General features: G+C 48.0%; 3 protein-coding genes across 3 annotated transcripts; 2 read left to right on the forward strand and 1 right to left on the reverse strand.

The window, feature by feature from the left end:
• Positions 1-48: 48 nt before the first annotated feature.
• On the reverse strand, positions 49-3,452 carry LOC129602450 (uncharacterized). Its single transcript, XM_055501468.1, has 9 exons — positions 3,062-3,452; positions 2,738-2,863; positions 2,046-2,354; positions 1,820-1,957; positions 1,574-1,741; positions 1,176-1,286; positions 972-1,091; positions 624-728; positions 49-561 (listed from the first exon to the last, which is right to left on the reverse strand). The coding sequence occupies exons 1-9, from the start codon at positions 3,347-3,349 to the stop codon at positions 559-561; spliced, it is 1,368 nt and encodes a 455-aa protein (XP_055357443.1). The 5' UTR covers positions 3,350-3,452; the 3' UTR covers positions 49-558.
• Positions 3,453-3,672: 220 nt separating this feature from the next.
• On the forward strand, positions 3,673-6,064 carry LOC129602451 (uncharacterized). Its single transcript, XM_055501469.1, has 7 exons — positions 3,673-4,019; positions 4,382-4,507; positions 4,893-5,201; positions 5,320-5,445; positions 5,527-5,691; positions 5,753-5,867; positions 5,934-6,064. Exons 1-7 carry the CDS (start codon positions 3,732-3,734, stop codon positions 6,062-6,064), a joined length of 1,260 nt encoding a protein of 419 aa, XP_055357444.1. The 5' UTR covers positions 3,673-3,731.
• Positions 6,065-9,249: 3,185 nt separating this feature from the next.
• Positions 9,250-12,690, forward strand: LOC129602449 (myosin-2 heavy chain-like; the record flags this gene model as incomplete). Its single annotated transcript, XM_055501466.1, has 3 exons — positions 9,250-10,884; positions 11,596-11,979; positions 12,467-12,690. Coding segments are annotated over exons 1-3 (2,243 nt in total), but the record flags the coding sequence as incomplete, so codon positions are not given.
• Positions 12,691-18,316: the final 5,626 nt, after the last annotated feature.

Raw genomic sequence — 18,316 nt, forward strand, 5'->3', positions numbered from 1 at the left:
AATTTTCTCATACCAGTACTCGTGTACCAAACAGCAAGTTACTGAATATAATACTTATTGGGATATCAGCTAAACAGTCGGAAAATACGGAAGACTTGCACGAGCCGTTCCACCGACGACCTGAACAGCGAGAAAAAGCGCTGCGGGGTGGGCAAAGGGCAGACTATTCTTGGTAACAAAGGCAGCAAAAAGAGCAATACAAATTGTAGAAAAGGAAATGCGGCACATTAATTCTTGGTCCGAACACAGATTCGCCATCCGAGGAGGTTGTTCATCCGGGCGTGACAGTCCAAGTGCTCGCGGGGCATTTCAACATACGTTCTTCGTCGCAGCGGCTAATTTCTTTTGGGACAACTCGTTGTGCTGTATGACATTTGGTCGCGCGACATCTGGGGAATCAAAAATTTTCGACTGGTCGATGGCAACGAACAGTCACATGACTGTTTGCCACAAAAACGAGTTGTCCTTAGACGAAATGTCCAAAACACCAAACGCCCCGCGAAGACCTGTCGCGTAGCCCATCCGGGACTGGCAACACAGATGAGCCAGCACAGAGCATCACTATTAAGAGATGTGGGCATTACTGGACGATTACAATGTCAGTGCAAAGCGCCGAATGCTACCTCTTCCGCGGCCACATTCCAGACGTCCTGATGGGCAGAAGCCACGTGCCAGACCATGTATTTCCGCGCAGACTCCCCCGCACCCATGAAGGCTTTGCCGCACGTCTGCAAAGCGCCAGCACGGTTACGTAGCCATTCCCACACGTGACAATACAGCGGAGAGAGAAACGAGATCGAGCGTACTTTACTTCCATCTCATGCGTCGCAACATTTATTTTCTCCCATAAAATTCAACCGAAAACGCGATAAATATCCTAATTAATTTTAACATTTTCCAATTGTCTAGGTTAGAATATGTATATACGTATGTATGTATTTCGATAATTAAAAGAAAACAAAAAACATTACCTCGACAGGACAAGTGTAGCGCAGCATAAACAGCTGCTTGTCCTTGTCAGTGTGCAGATGGTTGGTGAGGGCCTCTCCCATGCGGACGCAGGGAATCTTGTCCTCCAGCGCTTCCCGATTCTGCACAACAAACTTGTACACTGTATAATGTCGCTAACACGGATTGGTGTACTGTACAATACAGTACTACCGTACCAGGCGTACCTTCTGGGCGGCCTCCGAGTATTTCTTCTCTTTGCCCAGCAGCTCGGGGTGCAGCGCGTGGACGTGCGCTTCCAGCTGGTTATCGCCGGCAAACACAATTTCCTCACACACCTGCGAACAGTCATACAAACTCCGTCATCAGTCACGCAGTCTGTCTACGCTATCCTAAGAAACTTAATCAGTACAAGCAGGAGGGTCTGTTTGTAACCGGGAGAATCATATGCATTAAATTACGCTATTATTTTGACACAAAAAAAGACTGACGCGAATAAAATCACTGCGACTAAGGCACCAACACTTAGTTATAGTTAAGTTTGAAACTTAGGCGGAGAGTGTCCGGAGAACACGCCAGTGGAGTCAAAGGTACTGTAACAGAACACAGAAAGCAGGCGCTTCACCTCTTCGGCAGGGCATTTGTGGAAGAAGTTGGTGCCCAAATCGAAGCGGGACGCGTGCTGCATCACCAGGTGATGGTGCATTTGCCGCGAACCTTGCGGACCGCCTATCTTGTGATCCTGGCACGGATCGATGTTGCAGATGTACTTGATTTCACGTTTCCCGGGCTGCTGCACGAAACAACCGAGCAATTCAACAGCTAGCATAAGTAATCAACAACCAATTGCTCATTAACAACACGGCCATGCCTTGCCATCCACGTCGCCCATTTCCGTGCGAATAACGATCCGGTCCGGGATGATCTGGCTGGGGAAGAGCTCGTTCCTGTCATGCGTCCATCCCGGGAAGTACCTGCGGCGGGCGCGACGCAGAAACCTCTCCCGTTTCTGTCAATGACCAGCATTTCTTAAGTAGTCAACGCCATGATACACAAATGTCTCCCCGAACGACCATAACACGGCGCTCTTGCCCTACCTGGGCGATCTGCGGATCCTCGCCTGCCTTGGCGTCCACCAGCGCCGCACACACCGCTTCGTAGTACTTCCGGTGGTCCTCCCGCAGGTGCTTGCGCATGTAGATGTCGCCGGGATCAAAGCGCACCACCGGGCAACTCTGCCTGCCGTTGAACCGACCCGCACACGGGCAAACGAAATTCAGGACGACGTTGCGCAGGTCGTGCTTGGTCTGCAGGTGCGCCTTCAGCAAGCGCGGCTCGCAAGCGCGGAAGTCTTGGCAGGCCGCCTCCTGTCCGGCGTAGGGACACGGTAGCGGGTCCAGCATGAACTGCAACAACGGGCCTTCATTTAATCCTGGCACTAAATTATACCTGATTCATTTTGACTACAATCGAAACAATCGAAAATCGAAACTCAAATAATAATTGAATTCAACCATGAAATCAAAAAATCCGATAAGCAATTTAATTTAATGCAGCGACAGGCACCAGCTGCATCGAATTAAATATACGACTGAATTAAAAATAATTTCTTCCGGTTCAACCGTTCACTTATGAGTTATGAATAATACCTCACAACGTTGAACGTACGCCACTAACAATTACACAATCTCAACTGTCAATTAATTTATTTCAAACTCGACTGGTGCAAATTTGAGCTGCGATTCACCACAAAATTTGCCTATAATAAGCTTTAACAAAGAACACTTACGCTGACAGTGCCCATGACCAGCACGTGGTCGGTCGTTTTGGAGGCCCGCACGATGATTTTGTCCGGGATGCTGAGGTTGAGCTTCTTCACCTGGTAGTCGGGTCTCTTCAACGCGTCACAGAATCTCTGCAATAACAACAACGTCTAATTGCCTTACGAGGTTTTTACTTAGGAAACAGGAAGCCAGTGCTTCCACCAACAGAAACACATACAACTGACAAGACTACCAAACACTTGACTGGTACGAATTCACTGCGTACGCCGTACAGCTTTGGAGTCGTCAAACAGCTCAAACTGACAACAAGTATTCATAATAACCCCAACCTGTTCCATGTCTGCTGAGACATTTTTAAGGCGCTTCGCCGATCTGGGGTTTTGTCCCAACAGTTTCTCCTCCTCGATAACAGTCTGTTGCGGCTTGTTCTTCAAATGGCTGGTGTCAGGGGATGACTTGGCGGACGAGGAGCCATAATCGCTGTGAGATGCTCGGTCGACGGCAGCGTCGCTTGGCGAAATGCAGGTCCGCGCTTCTTCTCCAATTCCCTGATCAATGTGATCATCAGCGTCCTCCGCAGACGCCAACACGGTCGTCGAATCGGACATCGCGTCCATTGGAGCTGACTTCAAAGTTAATCAAATAGGGATATTACAGTACCACTTTGAACGAGCAGAAACAATCAAGAATTCTGGATGAAATCAATGAAATGAGCAAATTTCAGCTCTGCACACTGCACTGCAACTGCACAACGCATGGATCATGGTCCATCAGCCCAGCCTGACTTTAAGCCACTCCATGGCAGTGACTCATGCTAACGGAATGATCACCCGCACCGCCCCCAGATGGCAGCCCGATTCGGCTTTTGTTCCGCCAGTTCTTGAAATGAATCGAACTGCTCGATACAACTTATTTTATCTTCCCGTCCGATCTTGTGAGCTGTGGCTTTCTTTAGTCGTAGTACAGTACGTGTCGGTTATAAATGTCTGCTATGCAATAATGTCCGACATACGCACAACTGTGTCAACATCAACATGCGAGGAAGATGACGATCAGAGAGCAGAAGCCCGGCAACAAATGTCGGCGAGCACTGGCTCGACAGCTGCAGAGACGACCGATCCAGCGTCCGACAGCGTCGAGAGCTTGTCAAGTTCAGCGGACCAGTTGTCCCCAGAAAATGCCTGCCCGGATGAAGCAGCTCTGGAGGATATCTCTGTCAAATTTCCATCGAAACTGTACGGTGGACTGGCGGAAAGTATCGTTAAGGGGACGGCGGACGCGATGATGGTGAGGCAGAAGAAATGATTGATTTTAGTATTTGTAGCATTTTTAGGTCCTTGTTGCATTGCTGATGTGTGGTGTGCGCGCACTGCCAGTTCGCAGCAGCCCCAGCACCGCAGAAGCTTGCGGTCGCCGTTGCTGTGTTTCCGTTTGCTCGGTACAGAGTCGTCATTCAGACGTGCTGCTTTTATTATTTATTTTATTATTATTAATCATTAACTGAAAACATTAACTGTACTCTGTAGTCTGTACAGCTAATGTTTTCTGATTAAGAGCTGATTTTATTTGTTTGTAAGTTGAGTTGTTTGCTCGCCTGTCAGATCAGTTATCTCAGTAGACGGAAGAAGTGAGACAAAGACTGGTTGCAGAAGTACTGCACTGCGTTGCGGAGACCCGACTACAAGGCCAAAAAGCGTACGATCAGCATCGCACACAAGATCGTCGTTCGTGCTTCGAAAACCGCGAACCACGTGCTGGTCATGGGCACTGTCAACGTAAGTGGCGAAGCCGATTGTAATCGATCTGTACAAGTACAGCAGTACTTCTTAGCTTCTATCGAAATTGGTATTCGCGCACAGAGTATATTGTGTTACAGCGCTGGTAACTGTTTCTTCCCACGTTAACTCTGGAAAGGGATTTTTCATTCGGATGTTGCTTTAACAGACGAAGCTCTTTGTAAATTGACTCAGTACAATAATACAGTACAGTTAGTTTAATCGCATTTTGATCGATAAATTAATTTAAATTGATCTTTACTTCCGTTAAACTGAATTTTTGTTAAATTATCATCTGGTCTGCTGTTACTGCATTAGTCAAAACGAATCAGCTGTAGTCCAATGGAAAATATTCGATTTAAATGGATGCTCTGATTGAATGCAGTTTATGCTGGATCCGTTACCGTGCCCGTTTTCCGAGCAGCAGACGGCTTGCACAGAGTTCCGCGCTCGCGAGCCGCGTTTGCTGCAGGCGCACCTGCAGACTAAGCACGGCCTGCACAACGTCCTCCTGAACTTTGTGTGTCCCTGTCCGGCCCGGTTGAACGGCAAGCGGATCTGCCCGGTGGTGCGCTTCGACCCCGGCGACATGTACATGCGCCGGCACCTGCGGGAGGACCACCGGAAGTACTCTGAGGAGGTCTATGCGGCGCTGGTGTCGGCCGAGAAGGGCGAGGATCCGCAGGTCACCCAGGTGAAGCCAACGCACTGTGTAATGTGTTTACGGAGAGATTAGGCGATAATCAGCGCAACATTGCGAAGCACGAAATGAGCGGTTAATATAGTATGACTGCAGCATCTGTCATTGGCAGAAACGTCAGAATTTTATGCGCCGTACTCGCCGCGTGTACTTCCCGGGGTGGACTAACAAGAAGGGGGAGCTCTTCCCCAGCCAGATCATTCCCGACCGGATTGTTTTCCCGACGAAAGTCGACGAGGTGGGTGGCGACTGGCGAGGTGTGGCGACAGGGAACGTGTCATGTCAACGTGTCAAGCACTAACCCGGTTGTTTCATGCAGCACAAGCAAATCCGGTACATCTGCAAGATTGATGCGTGCCGCAAGGAGAAAGCCGCGAAGGGACACCGGTGCGCTCCCGGCAGCGTGCAGCATCACCTGTGGACGCAGCACGAGTCCCGCTTCGATCCGGGCACCAACTTCTACATCCAGTGCCCGGCTACGGAGGTTTGGAAAGCAGCGTGGTCAAGACATGCAGTCGGTTGGACGTACAGGGCAGTGTTTGCAGGTATGCCAGGAAATGGTGTACGCCGGTGATCATCAGCTGGAATCGCACGTTAAGGCGCTGCACCCCGAGATGCTGGGCTGGAGCGCGGACTACTCGGAGGCCGCCAAGAAGGTACGCAGGTCAATCAGCCTCGCTTCAGCGGCATAATATACGGTGTACGGTATTTGGGTTTGTTTGTTAGTATCGGAAAGCGTTGAGGACCAGATCCCCACTGCCCGCATCGGCGAGGCCCTCACCAACCACAGTCTGCCGCCGGACGATGCCAGCCAACTGTTTCTGCACTTTACAAGTGTCCTGTCGCGGTACAGCTAGCGCTTTTCTTTTAGACAGCTAGCGCTTTTCTTTAGTTTTTCTGGCTATTCAAGAAATTATACGGTAGTTAATGGAATTATGGAGCTATACTTATGGCTAATACTGTCAGTCGTATGTTATCCTTTTTGACTTCAATTTACGGGATAGCAGTTGGGTGGCGTAACGTATTGTTTTGCGATGAAAGTACTTAATGATACGCCCGATGCGCATTCTCGGTCGTTGTGGCCTTGTTGGGATGATCATCCTGGCGCTTTCCAGACATGCGACACGGCGTTCCGGGGGGAGAAGCGTCAGCGGGACTACATGGTCTGGCACGTGGGCGCCCAACACCGGGACGTCTGGAACGTGGCCGCGGACGAGCTGGAACAAGAGGTAGACGACACAGTCTATGCTTTCAAGCGCAGTACAGATATTTCCCTTTCCACCAGTACTTACCAACGTCCTGTGTTTTCGCAGTAATGCTTCGTGCTGGCTGGCTCATCTGTGCTGGCGGAGAAACGACTTGAGCTGCTCACGCACCTGACCAAGCGCCTGCTGTGCCGAATTTTGATTCCTACGAGTCATTTTATCATTTTTGTAGATATTTTCTGTATTTACGGCTCTCTTACGCCAATCTCGCGTTGTCCTGCTCGTCTATGGACGGCTCGTGCAAGTCTTTTATGTTTGCGGGTGTTTCTAGTTGTTTATACCTGTTATCGTACTAGTTATATAAATACAGTGCAAGTACTAATTGTCTGTGCCAGGATTTTGTTCTCCGCGGCTAACTTCTCTTCCGCCCATCCAGTTTTCATAGAATAACATTATAACAAATGTTGGAATCCTGTCCATCTCCGGATCTCGTACCGATTAGTGGAAATCCGCCTTTTTAACTCAGATATCCTCTGACTGTTTTAAATTCAACCATCAACAATGATTAGTAGTATGAGTATATGGTCACAAATGCGTAATAAGACTACAAATCACTAGGACAAGTCAACGTTCTCGAGAATTTGAACGAACTACGAAGCGTGAGGACTTGCGGCGTATGAAACGCGTTCTTCCCTCGTATGGGAATGTGAGACCGGGATCACTAGCGTTCACGTCAGTGGCGCTAGGCGCCACGCCTTTGGATTATGGCCTGTGTTGTGTCTCGCTTCTGATTGGCTTGTGTTTTGTCAGTGGGCGCGGCATAGCACGTGCTGCACAGCGTTGCACGCTGTTGAATGGGCTCCACGCTTTACGATCGAGCTGCGCCGATCAGTGTTGATTTTCTGATGTTCAGACTTTTCAATATTATTAAAAGTCAGCTATACGCGGTGCGACGTTTTGTGTTTCCGCATAGTTCGCTACACTTCCGCGTAGCTCACTCCACAGGATAGATCCCGTTTCTGTCTCTGTCTCTGGATCCATTCTGGATCTAGCATTAGATGGTAGCAGAGCCGACAGCGGTTCTCTGATTTGATTTGTGTCAGGCAAAGTTGGCCTGTTATTTGATGTGGAACTCGACCAGTAAGGCACAGGTCCGTCTAACAGCAAAGCGCACACCACAAGCGGTGAACAGCCTCATCTGACGCGGATTTCCAGCTTCGGTTTTCGGTACGGTATCTTCAGCGAAGAACCGTGCTGTTGCCCCAGCTGTGCAAGAGTGCAAGATTTCAGTCGCCAGTGTTCCTCGGTGTAGAGTCTTCAGCGAAGACCTACACTGGTGTCACTGGTACTCGGCAAGGATTCAGCGAATCCTAAGCCGTGGGGCAGAAGCGCCGAAACGCCGAAAGGGGCGTACGGAAAAGACCGATCAGACTCCTCCAAACTGGAGTAGAGCGCCACCACTGTTGCTACGGCAGTCAGCCGGCACAGTAACTTATTAAAAGCGTGCGGCACCACCGTTACGGTAAAACCGGCGGCAGCGCGGGAACGGACAGTGGAGAAGAATCTGGATCATCTGGATCATTTCCCCGTGGAACGCGGAACGGACGGACGGTTAACAGGTAGAAAACCGTTAATAATTACGAGATTGGCTAGTTGGTAAAATTGGCAATTTTTATTGGTCCGTACTGAGCTGAGTGTAAAAGTAGGCGGAGTTCTGCACGCGGCGCGCATGTCTGGCCGTTGACCGTGACGTCAGGCAGATAAAAATTCTTAACGGCTTAACGTGATTGGTCAGTTATCTGAGCTGTGATTGGTCGACATTTGAACTGAATATTTTGAGTTAGCGGACCAATCAGAACGAAGTAAACAACCCGAATGGGGATTTTCCGTTGAACTCGAGTCGTAATGGGAAATTTGATTTAAGATGAGATAACTGAGCGGGAAAGTGACCTTTAGACTTGAATTGAGTTGAGAAGTGACCTTTTGAGTTGAGTCAAAGGAAAAGTGACCTTTGATCGAATTGAGTTTAAAAGTGACCTTTAACTTGAATTGAGCGGGAAAGTGACCTTTTAACAGAAATTGAGCTGGAAAGTGACCTTTCGAGTTGAGTTGAGTCAGAAAGTGACCTTTGAGACCAGAAGTTGACTTTTGACTTTGAAAAGTGACCTTTACCAAAAAGTTGGAATTGACCAAATTGACCAATTTAAGTGACCTTTATGATCTGAAACTGACGAACGGTGACCTTTATCGAAGCGAAATCGAACTGAATAGTGGTACAGCGATATCAGCAGCTGTAGGATTTCATTCACTAACGTGTTTGGAACCGTAAAAGCCGTTTCGAAGTTTTGTCCGAAAGTGACCTTTTAGGGCAAATCTCTCGAACTTTTTACCGAAAAAGTGACCTTTACAAGGGACTTAGTCGAAATTTTTTCAATCGAAAAGTGACCTTTACAAAGGACTTAGAAAAATTTCGAAGTACGAAGTGACCTTTAGGACAACTGAATAAACCATACAATAACGTGTGTGTGAGAACAATTGGCAGGAGCGTCCAAGTTATCCGATCAACATGGACAAAGAGGAACCGACATCCACTAGCAGTCAGGGAAGCAGGAGCTCCCGGGGATCACAACAAGGCACAGTTGATCCTTATAAGAAGGAATACAAGTCGCTCGCGCGTCCAGTCGGACATGATAGACAGACCCGAGCGGCTGTGACCTGAAAAGGACAGCAAAGGCAGTGATAACACATACCAAGTGGCGCTTGGAGCTATACAGAACGAAGAGGGCTCCAGCGGTGACGGGAAGGAAACTCCCGCGTCTACGGCGGGAGGCAACCCGATGAACCAGACAAAGGTCACTGGGGAGGAGAAGTCCACAGAAAAAGGAGTGGAAGCAACGGGAGCATCACAGTTGGATGCTACCATTAGCGGAGTGACTGAGCAGGATAAAAACGTGAACCTGACTCATGCGGAAGCTGAAAAGTCAAAGGTCACCGAGGAGGAACTGGCTGAACTGGGACTGGATGACCTTTCACTAAACGATAAGACTGTCGGTGATGACCTTTGGGCAACTCCAATGGTCTCGGATGAATCGAATGAATCATACTTCACGGATGATGAAGCGACGATGAATATGTCCTTCCAGACTGCGATGAAAGAAGCTGACCGTGCTGAAGGGATGACATCATTCAAGGACATACCCGAGTACCTTATTGAACGGACACAAACAGGAAAGGTCATCAATGTTAGACCGCCATCACCGAACAGTCCCACAACGACTTTGAGGACTCGCGTGAGGGAGTTGGAAAGCGAACTCGAAGCCAAGGAAAGTCAGGCAATGAAACGAACAAAAGAAAACCGGGATAAGCTGTCGTCACTGGAAGCGCGAATTTATGAATTGGAACAACAACAAGTTGACCTGGAAAACGCAGCGGATGAATGGAAAATCAAATACGAACGTCAGAGAGAACTCGCGGAAGAATATTTGAAAATGGCAGATGACAGAGAAATGGAAGGTCATCTCGCGGTCGGTGACCTTAATGAGAGTATGTCAGAAGAAACAGCGGAAAGGTCACGGCACTTAGCCGAATTGAAGGACGAATGCGACTCGCTGAAACTAAAGGTCACCGAAGCTGAAACGAAAAGAGATGAATACGCAACAAAACTCGCCGATGCTACTCAGCGACTGTTGACGAACACCACCGAAGTCTTCAAGCTCAGGAATGACCTGAAGCTGCGCGACGAGAATATCGGGACCCTCCAGAAGGAGTCATACGATCACCAGCGAAGGGCTGATGAAGCCGCTAAGGTGGCAAAGGACTTGCGAGATCTTACAGCCACCGAAGGCGTACGGTTGAAAAATGAAATAAGACAGGTGATGGAAGAGAACAAGGCGTTGAAGGATGACAACAAGAAGGTCACTGAAGAGAATACCGAGTTGAAAAAGACTGCTAAGACAATCGCCGAGCAAGGCATGAGGTGGGAACACGAGGCACACCTCTTGGATGAAAAGGTCACAGTACTTGAATTGAAAGATAAGGAGTGGCAACAATCAGTCCACCAGAAGACGCAGGAGATTATCAAGCTCAACACGGAGCTGATTGATATGACCCAAACGGTGATGACAAGAGAAGATGAGGTCACCCAGACGAAAAACCAACTGAAAGCAGCAGTCGAGGAATACACGAAGCTGGAAAGGGATGTGACCCAGTTGGCGGAACACATTAAAAAAGTGGAGAATGACACTGAAAAGGTCGTTCAGGAGAAGACTTTCCAACTCCACCAACATATGTTAAAGGTCAAGGAGGAGAATCAGAACTTGAAAACGGAGAAAGAGGAAGTCCAGTTGAAAGTCCGTCGCCTTGAGGACGAGAATAAGGCGCTTGTTATGTCTAATAAGCACAAAGATGAACAGCTTCTGCAATATGGGGTCAGGACTTCAACAGTGGAGTCGCCCCCGCCCAGTTACAGCAAGGCGCACGAAACGGGCACGGGCAAAAGCTTCCACTTTGAGATGCCGCTACGAACCGGCACCGGTAAGGGAAGTGTTAAAAATGAAAGAGAAGGAGAAAAGGGCAAAGAAGACAAAGAGCCACCTTCGGAAAGTAACCCGCATATGAGTCGAGGTGACCCCTCACAATTTCCCTCGCATTTTGAAACAAACGTGTTCATCGATGAAGGGCGACGGGACAGACCCTCCAGCCGGCAGGAGCGTCAAAGGAAATCCCGTTATGGAAAAGCGAAACGAAATCAAAGTGACGATGCAAGTAGCGAAGAAGACGATGACCAGAGGGCAGAAAATACAGCGGTGCAATTGACAAAAGCACTCAACTCGATGGCTCGGAAAAACACACTCGTGACCTTTGACGGCAGTCGCGACACCGTGAATGGTTGGACAAGATTGGTAAAAGAAACGCAGAGAACCTACCAGCTCACCGACGATCAAATCATGATTGAGATAGCCAGCGCGGTGAAAGGTCCCGCCAAAACCTGGTTTGAAGGAGAAAAGGATATTGCATCAGAAGACGGAATTGAATATTCAGTAACGGAGTGGATGGAGAAGTTTAAAGATGAATACGGTGACCGAGACGAAGAAGTCTTAGGCTTACGTGAGGCCTATGCAAGGAAATTTGAACTCGGAAAAGAATCGCTTGACCAATACTATCAAGCGATGATGCGGTTTAAGGCAAAGAGAATCATTACTGAAAAACAGGCCGTGGGCTTCTTAATCGAAGGATGTAGAGTGGACAATGAACTCTACAAAGCCCTGCGTACACAAAAGTGCAGAACGCCAACCGACGTGAAGGACTTCTTCCGACATTGGGCAACGGGAGAGGAAAAGTACAAGGCGCCTAAAGGTCAACGTAACCAAGATTACGTGACGATCCGCCAAGGCCAGGTGGAGAATGTACCACAACAGAGAATGGTGGCTGCACCAGCCCAGCAGCAAATGGAATTCCGCGCGGAAACCCCTGTAAGAGAGGTCACCGAAAGAGTGACCTTTATCGATGGCCAGACGGGGCAGCCGATAACATACGCGATGGTGGCGGCGATACAAGCGGCGGCCCAAGTGAGGCCAGCACCCCAGAATGTGGCTCCACCGGCACCACAGAATGTGGCCCCTATGAATGTAGGATTACCACAACAAGGAGTGGGCAACGGAAATTTCGGTGGAAATGGTTATGGAAACGGAAACTGGAATGGAGGTCAAGGAAACTTCCAGAACCAAGGTCAAGGTCAAGGCAACTTCCAGCCAAACAGAGGGAATCAGAACAACTTCCAGCAGAATCAAGGGTCACGGACAGAATTCAAGTTTCAAATGATTGACGGATGGGTGGCAAACGGCGTACAGATGTGCCAATACTGTATGTACGGTAACCACCAGACGCAGGGATGCAAGTTCGCCACCACACCACCGGAACAGAACCCGAACCTGTTTGCCTTTAACGAGTGGCAACGACTGCGCGGGCTCGGTGGTTGGCGCCAAGCAGTCGCAAACGGATATGACCTAATTAGCCAATGGTATCAGCACAAAGCAAACTTCCCAAATCAACAAGGAAACGGGAATAATGGAAATGGCGGCGGCCAGAATGGTGGCTACGGCCGTGGTGGCTACGGCCGCGGAGGCTTCAGAGGAAGAGGCAGAGGCTTCGGCCGCGGAAATTGGAATGGCGGCAACCGAAATGGCGGAAACGGAGGTGGCCAAGGAAACTACCAACAGGGTGGTGGCCAAAATAATGGTGGTGGCCAGAGTAACGGAGGCGGACAAAATTATGTCCCGGTAAATAACGGCGGACAAGGAAATGTGCAAGGAAATGTCCAAGGCGCTCAACAAGGAGGTGCGCCGGTTCAGGGAAACGGGCAAGATCAGTAGGCACCGGTGAGCCTACTGATCGTCCCGACCCTAAACCACCGGATAAAAAGGGAACGGAAAGGTCACCACTGCAGAATGGTACTGCAGTGAATGTGACCACTGCAACGGCTATATGGATGCCGTCAGCGAAAAAGCAAAGTGGACCGGCTATATGGATGCCGCAACCACAAGAAACGGCTAGATGGATGCCGCCACAGCAAAGAGAGACGGCTATATGGATGCCGTCATCACAAAAAGGAAATGGAACGGTTATAGAGATACCGTCACAGAATCAAAGGTCACCGCAGAATGGTACTGCGAGTGGAAATGTTCAAGCGGACAAAAGGTCACCGCAGAATGGTACTGCGAGTGGAAACGCGCAACGGGACCAAAGGTCACCGCAGAATGGTACTGCGAGTGGAAATTGTCGTGACGGTAGCGCGACACTGCAAAAAGTGCAGCAAAATGAAAGGTCACCGTACTGCAGCGAGAAAGTGTTAGCTGAACGTCGTGCATTACGTAATGCCAAGATTCAACAAGCGCTGTTAAATCAAAAGAAACAGCAAACTGATACAGCAGAAGAAGTGGAAATGCACCACGAATGGTTCCGGAAACAGATAAATGAAAACGACAAGACGAATGAGCCAAGGTGCGATTGTTACGGGGAACCAAAGCCAAAGTTTTGGAATTGTTCAGAAGACGAAGAAGAGAAGCGAATAAGGCAAGAATGGATTAAGCAGAATATCAACGTTATTAGTAAAGATGAAAGGTCACCTTCTGTTGGAAAAGTCCAAGTGAAAGGTCACGGAGCAGGTGTGAACGCCAAAGGTCACGGCGACAGCGTCGTGTTAAAAGGTCAAGAAACAGACTTGACACTGCGAACAGCGCAGCAAAGGAATAATGAAACGACACAGAACTCCGACGACTCACTTGATGACGCGGCAACTCTGCAACAGAAGGAAAAGTGGCAAAAAGTGGCCTACAGACCGAATGGGAACCACGGGATATGGATACCCGTAACGCCGAAGGCAAAGCAGAAAGCGAAAATGTCACAAGAGGACTACTGGGACATGCAACAGTTGCGAACGCAATGTGAAAGAAAGCGACTAGAAGAGTTGGTTACCGGGAAACCAGCGCAAGGGTCACCGAACCCAGTCCCAGTATTCAATCCAGAGGAATATAAGAAGACATTCGCTGACTGGAACCATTCACGTAATGCTCCACCACAGGATAAACCGCCGAATTATGGAGAAAAAGTCCCCATACAAAAGCTGACAGGTGGCGGATTTGTCATGAGGCGCAACGAAAGGTCACAGGACTTAGCGCAAAATGAACAAAAAGGACGGTCAAATGAGATAGCGCAAACGCAACAGAGTAGCGCAGTTGAAAGGTCACGGGACTTATCGGAGGCACTGCAAAAGGATGCCAATGACAAGTCACCAGCCCGAACAGACGGAATGTCTTCACAAATCGATCCGACGAAAACGAACAATGAAGTATCTGCAAAAGTGATCGAATGGATGACCGAAAAGGGATATAATATGGTCACATATGAAAGGTCACCAGAGGAGATGAGAGACGGTGAAGAAGACGAATTGAAGCGAGCTGACCAAATAACAAGTGAAGTCATTGAGAAGCTGAGAGATAAGCGAAATGAAAACCGTAAAGAGGAACTGATTCATCAGACGATAAACGAAATGACAAAAGGTCACATAGCTGGCACAAAAGCAAACGAGCAAGTGCAAAATGCCGAAAAGGTCACCAGTAGTAAAATTCCTGAGAAGCAAACAGACAAGAAAAAGCCGCGAAAATTTTACAATGTTCGGACTAACGTTCCACATAGGATTGATAAGCTGAGCGAGATACTGAAAGGTCATAGCACTCCAGCAAAAGGACAAGTGCTTTCCGATATGGATCCGGGACCAGTATCGCTCATTCCTGTGAAATGTAAGATTCATACACTGAAGATTCAAAACGGAAAACTGCCCAAGAGAATTGAAGCGTACACACACGAAGTGAAAGTGGGAGACATAAAGGTCAACGCAATGCTGGACACCGGCGCTGAGACGTCGCTGATCAGCAAACCGTTTTGCGAGAAGAATGGACTTCACATGCTCCCATTGCCACCAGACAGATTGGTGAAAATAAATGGAATTAGTGGAACGTCAGGATTCCTGGTGACGCACTACTGCGTAGCACCAGTGACCTTAAGAAAGAAGACAAGCGAACATTCATTCTACGTCCGACCGAAATGTGATGACGTACAAGTGTTATTGGGATTTGACTTCTTGGAAAAGAAATTCGTACTAATGGATAACGAAGGTGAAGAAGAGAAAGAAGACGACCCAAAACCAGTCGCCAAAGTTCAAGTCGGAAAGGTCACCGAACTTGTAAAACAGACGGGAAATGCTCAAATGGTTAATAAAGCGCTAATCCCAGTACCAGAGGCACCGGGAAACGAAAAGAAAAAGATGACGCGAAAAGAACTGTCACCATTTGAGCAGTTGCAAGTAATCCAGCAGGAGATCGAAAAGACATTAAATCGGACCTTGCTGGCACAGAAGGGAAGAGAAAAGGTCATCCCAGTACCAGAGGCACCGGGAATGACAAAAGTGCAGCAGGAAGAAATTATCCCAGTACCAGAGGCACTGGAAACGAAAAATGAAAATGGAAAAGTCGGAAAAGTCATCCCAGTACCAGAGGCACTGGGAAAGGAAGACGAAAGGTCACCAGCAACTGAGAACTTGGAACGAGAGCGTAATTCGAACCTTTTCGAACCACGATCTGCTACCCAAAATGAAAGGCTTCCAGATAAAACCAAAGAGGAAGTAACAGAACGTGAATCTCAAAAGGAACCCTTTTTCGAACCACGACCTGCTACCGAAAGGTCACCAACACTTGAAGAGATAATTGCCACACAGAAAGAAGCGGCAGTTGCAGCGAAACAATCGCTTGTGTCAGACATGGAGTGGGCAAAGCCTATCCCAGTACCAGAGGCACTGGGAATAAAGACGGCCAAAGTGGGGAAGGATAAAAAGAGTGAAAGGTTACGAGTTTTGAAACGAATAGCTGAAGAGGAACAGATGTTTACAAGCGAAATCCGCGACAAGGCACTCGAACAATTGAAAGGTCACCAAACAGAAAAAGAACCAGAGGTCATCGAAATATCCTCTGAGGACAAAAGCGTGACCCCAATCGAATGTGAACAAGACGCAACAGCACAGGAAGAAGTTAGACCGCAAGCGAGCCAAAGGTCACTAACCTCAGACGAACGAGCCAGGAGTTGTCACCACGGCTATTTCGAGGATCCGTGCAGAGTGCAACCACAATGGGAATGCACGGAATGTTGTGAGAATGCCTCCCAAGATGACCTTTCAGAATGGCCAAGATGTAATGCCGCATTAGCAGACCTTAAAGGTCATGCCCAAAAGGAGGTAAAAAGCATCATGCGGACAAACGAAATGTGGAAACCACACATCGAACGGTATCATTGGAATAGATATCGAACGTGGTTGTCATGTGTGGAAAGTTTTATAATTGGAAGAGGCAGATGGCTAAACCATTGGTTGCAACGTGTCGAGAAAGGAATCCAAGATCCTCTCGATCCGGTAGCAACAGAAAGGAGATTTGAACGAGAGATAGAAGAAATGACCGAGGAAGGAGAAATGTGGGAAGAAGCGAGAGTTGATCTTTTCTGGGACTTCCGTGTGAACCACATGTATAAAGGTGAAGGGAGAACGATCATCTTCCCGGCAGGACTTGGTACACCTGTCTACGAATCACTTGAAGTGTACTACAACGCGTTAAAAGAAGGAAACGAAAAAGCATTCGAGAAATATTGGAAGAAATTCGAGGAAGAAATCCCCAAATTTGACGTAAAAGAAATGAGAGAACTACAGGTAACTCGGAAAAGAAGGTTACCGGGTTTGATGCAAAAGAAAAAGGTGACCTTTGCACCAGATCCAGACGGAGTGGACTACCCAGAACGAGGCGGCGATACATGGTGCATGTATGAAACGATTCCAAATGATGAATGGGTCACCGAAGAGCTGATGGCAAACTGCATCTTTGTTGGTCCTAAACGACCTAAAGGTTACGAAACAGTTCAACAGGATGAAACCAATAAAAGGACTGTCAAAGAAGCAGAGAAAGAGGAACCAGTTAAAGAGATAGCCGAAGGACAATCGAATGAAATAGAAGAAAGTTCGAAGTCGGCTTTCGATATCGCGCAAATGTTAACGGACAGAGGTGAAATGTGGAAAAGGTTTAAAGAGGAAGTTGAAAGGATATCGAACGAACAACAAAACCCAGTAACTGAGGCAAAAAACGGGGAAAGGTCACTCGATAACGGTGAGGAATGTCCGCCGGTCGAGTTGACCGAAAAGCCATTAACGAGCCGCGAAGAAATAAATGAACTGGAAAAGTCAAAATCGGACGAAGAAAGGTCAAACTCCGATCAATCAGAAAGGTCACCAACGAGAATTCGGGTAGCGAGGAGTCACCCGAGAGTAGCCGCACGAAATGGGCGAAAGGCAAAAGAAGGGGACAAACCCCCTGCTCAAAAATTCGAAAGTGAAAAAACTTAGCGAGTCGCGAGAAAACGAAAGTGACCTTTCATCAGAAGATGAAGGAGTTGATGAGCGTCCACTCGAAAAGGCAAACAAAGGTCAAGCCACTGCACAAGAATACGAGAGCAGTAACTCCGACTCCGAGTGGACGAGTTCAAGCGATAACTCAACAACTTCGGAAGATTCAGGTGTAAGTGACCTTTCGGAGCAAGAGGATTTAATGGACTTGGATGAAGATGACGAAGTAGATGAGGAAAAAGAAAAGGATATTAAAGTCAGAAGATTGAAAGTGGAAAAAGCTAGAATGTCGAAGGACGTGATCAAAGTTTACAGCGATCAGCGAATCAAATTGAAACCGTCAAACTGCACACGTGTAAAGGTCAAGATGGGAAAATATGCACCGGCTCAAAACAAGCTGATGTTTACACCGGTCCCACAAGTGGAAACTGAAGTGCAACCGTTGGCAGGAGTGACGGACCACAGGGGAAAATACTTCGAAATCGTTATCGCGAATCACAGTAGCAAATACCGAATCGTGAAGAAAAATCAGCTTCTCGGATACGTTGAACCGTACGAACATATGGAAAACGTAAAGGTCAATGCTGGGACAGTAAAGAACGTACTCGAGGACCCAGAGGTGGATGATACAACGAAAACGGAACTGAAAAAATACAAAGATAATTGGAATTTGAAACTAGGACCGACCCTAACGAGGAACAGAAGAACGACGTATACAACGCGTTCTGGGAATTCTGGAAGGTCTTACCGACATCAAAGAAACCGTATGGAGACGTGAAGGGGGTCACTCATGTAATCGATACGGGAGACGCGAAACCAGTTAAATGCAACCCGGCCAGAACGAGTTGGACAGGCCGTGAGTTCATAACAAAACATATTGAAGAAATGTTGGCACAAGATGTAATTGAACCGTCAGATGCCGGAATGGAGTTTCCCAGTCGTACTGGCAGTAAAGAAAAATGGCGACG

The sequence above is a fragment of the Paramacrobiotus metropolitanus genome, unplaced genomic scaffold, assembly GCF_019649055.1.
Source record: "Paramacrobiotus metropolitanus isolate TYO unplaced genomic scaffold, Prichtersi_v1.0 Parri_scaffold0000473, whole genome shotgun sequence".
Classification (NCBI taxonomy): domain Eukaryota; kingdom Metazoa; phylum Tardigrada; class Eutardigrada; order Parachela; family Macrobiotidae; genus Paramacrobiotus; species Paramacrobiotus metropolitanus.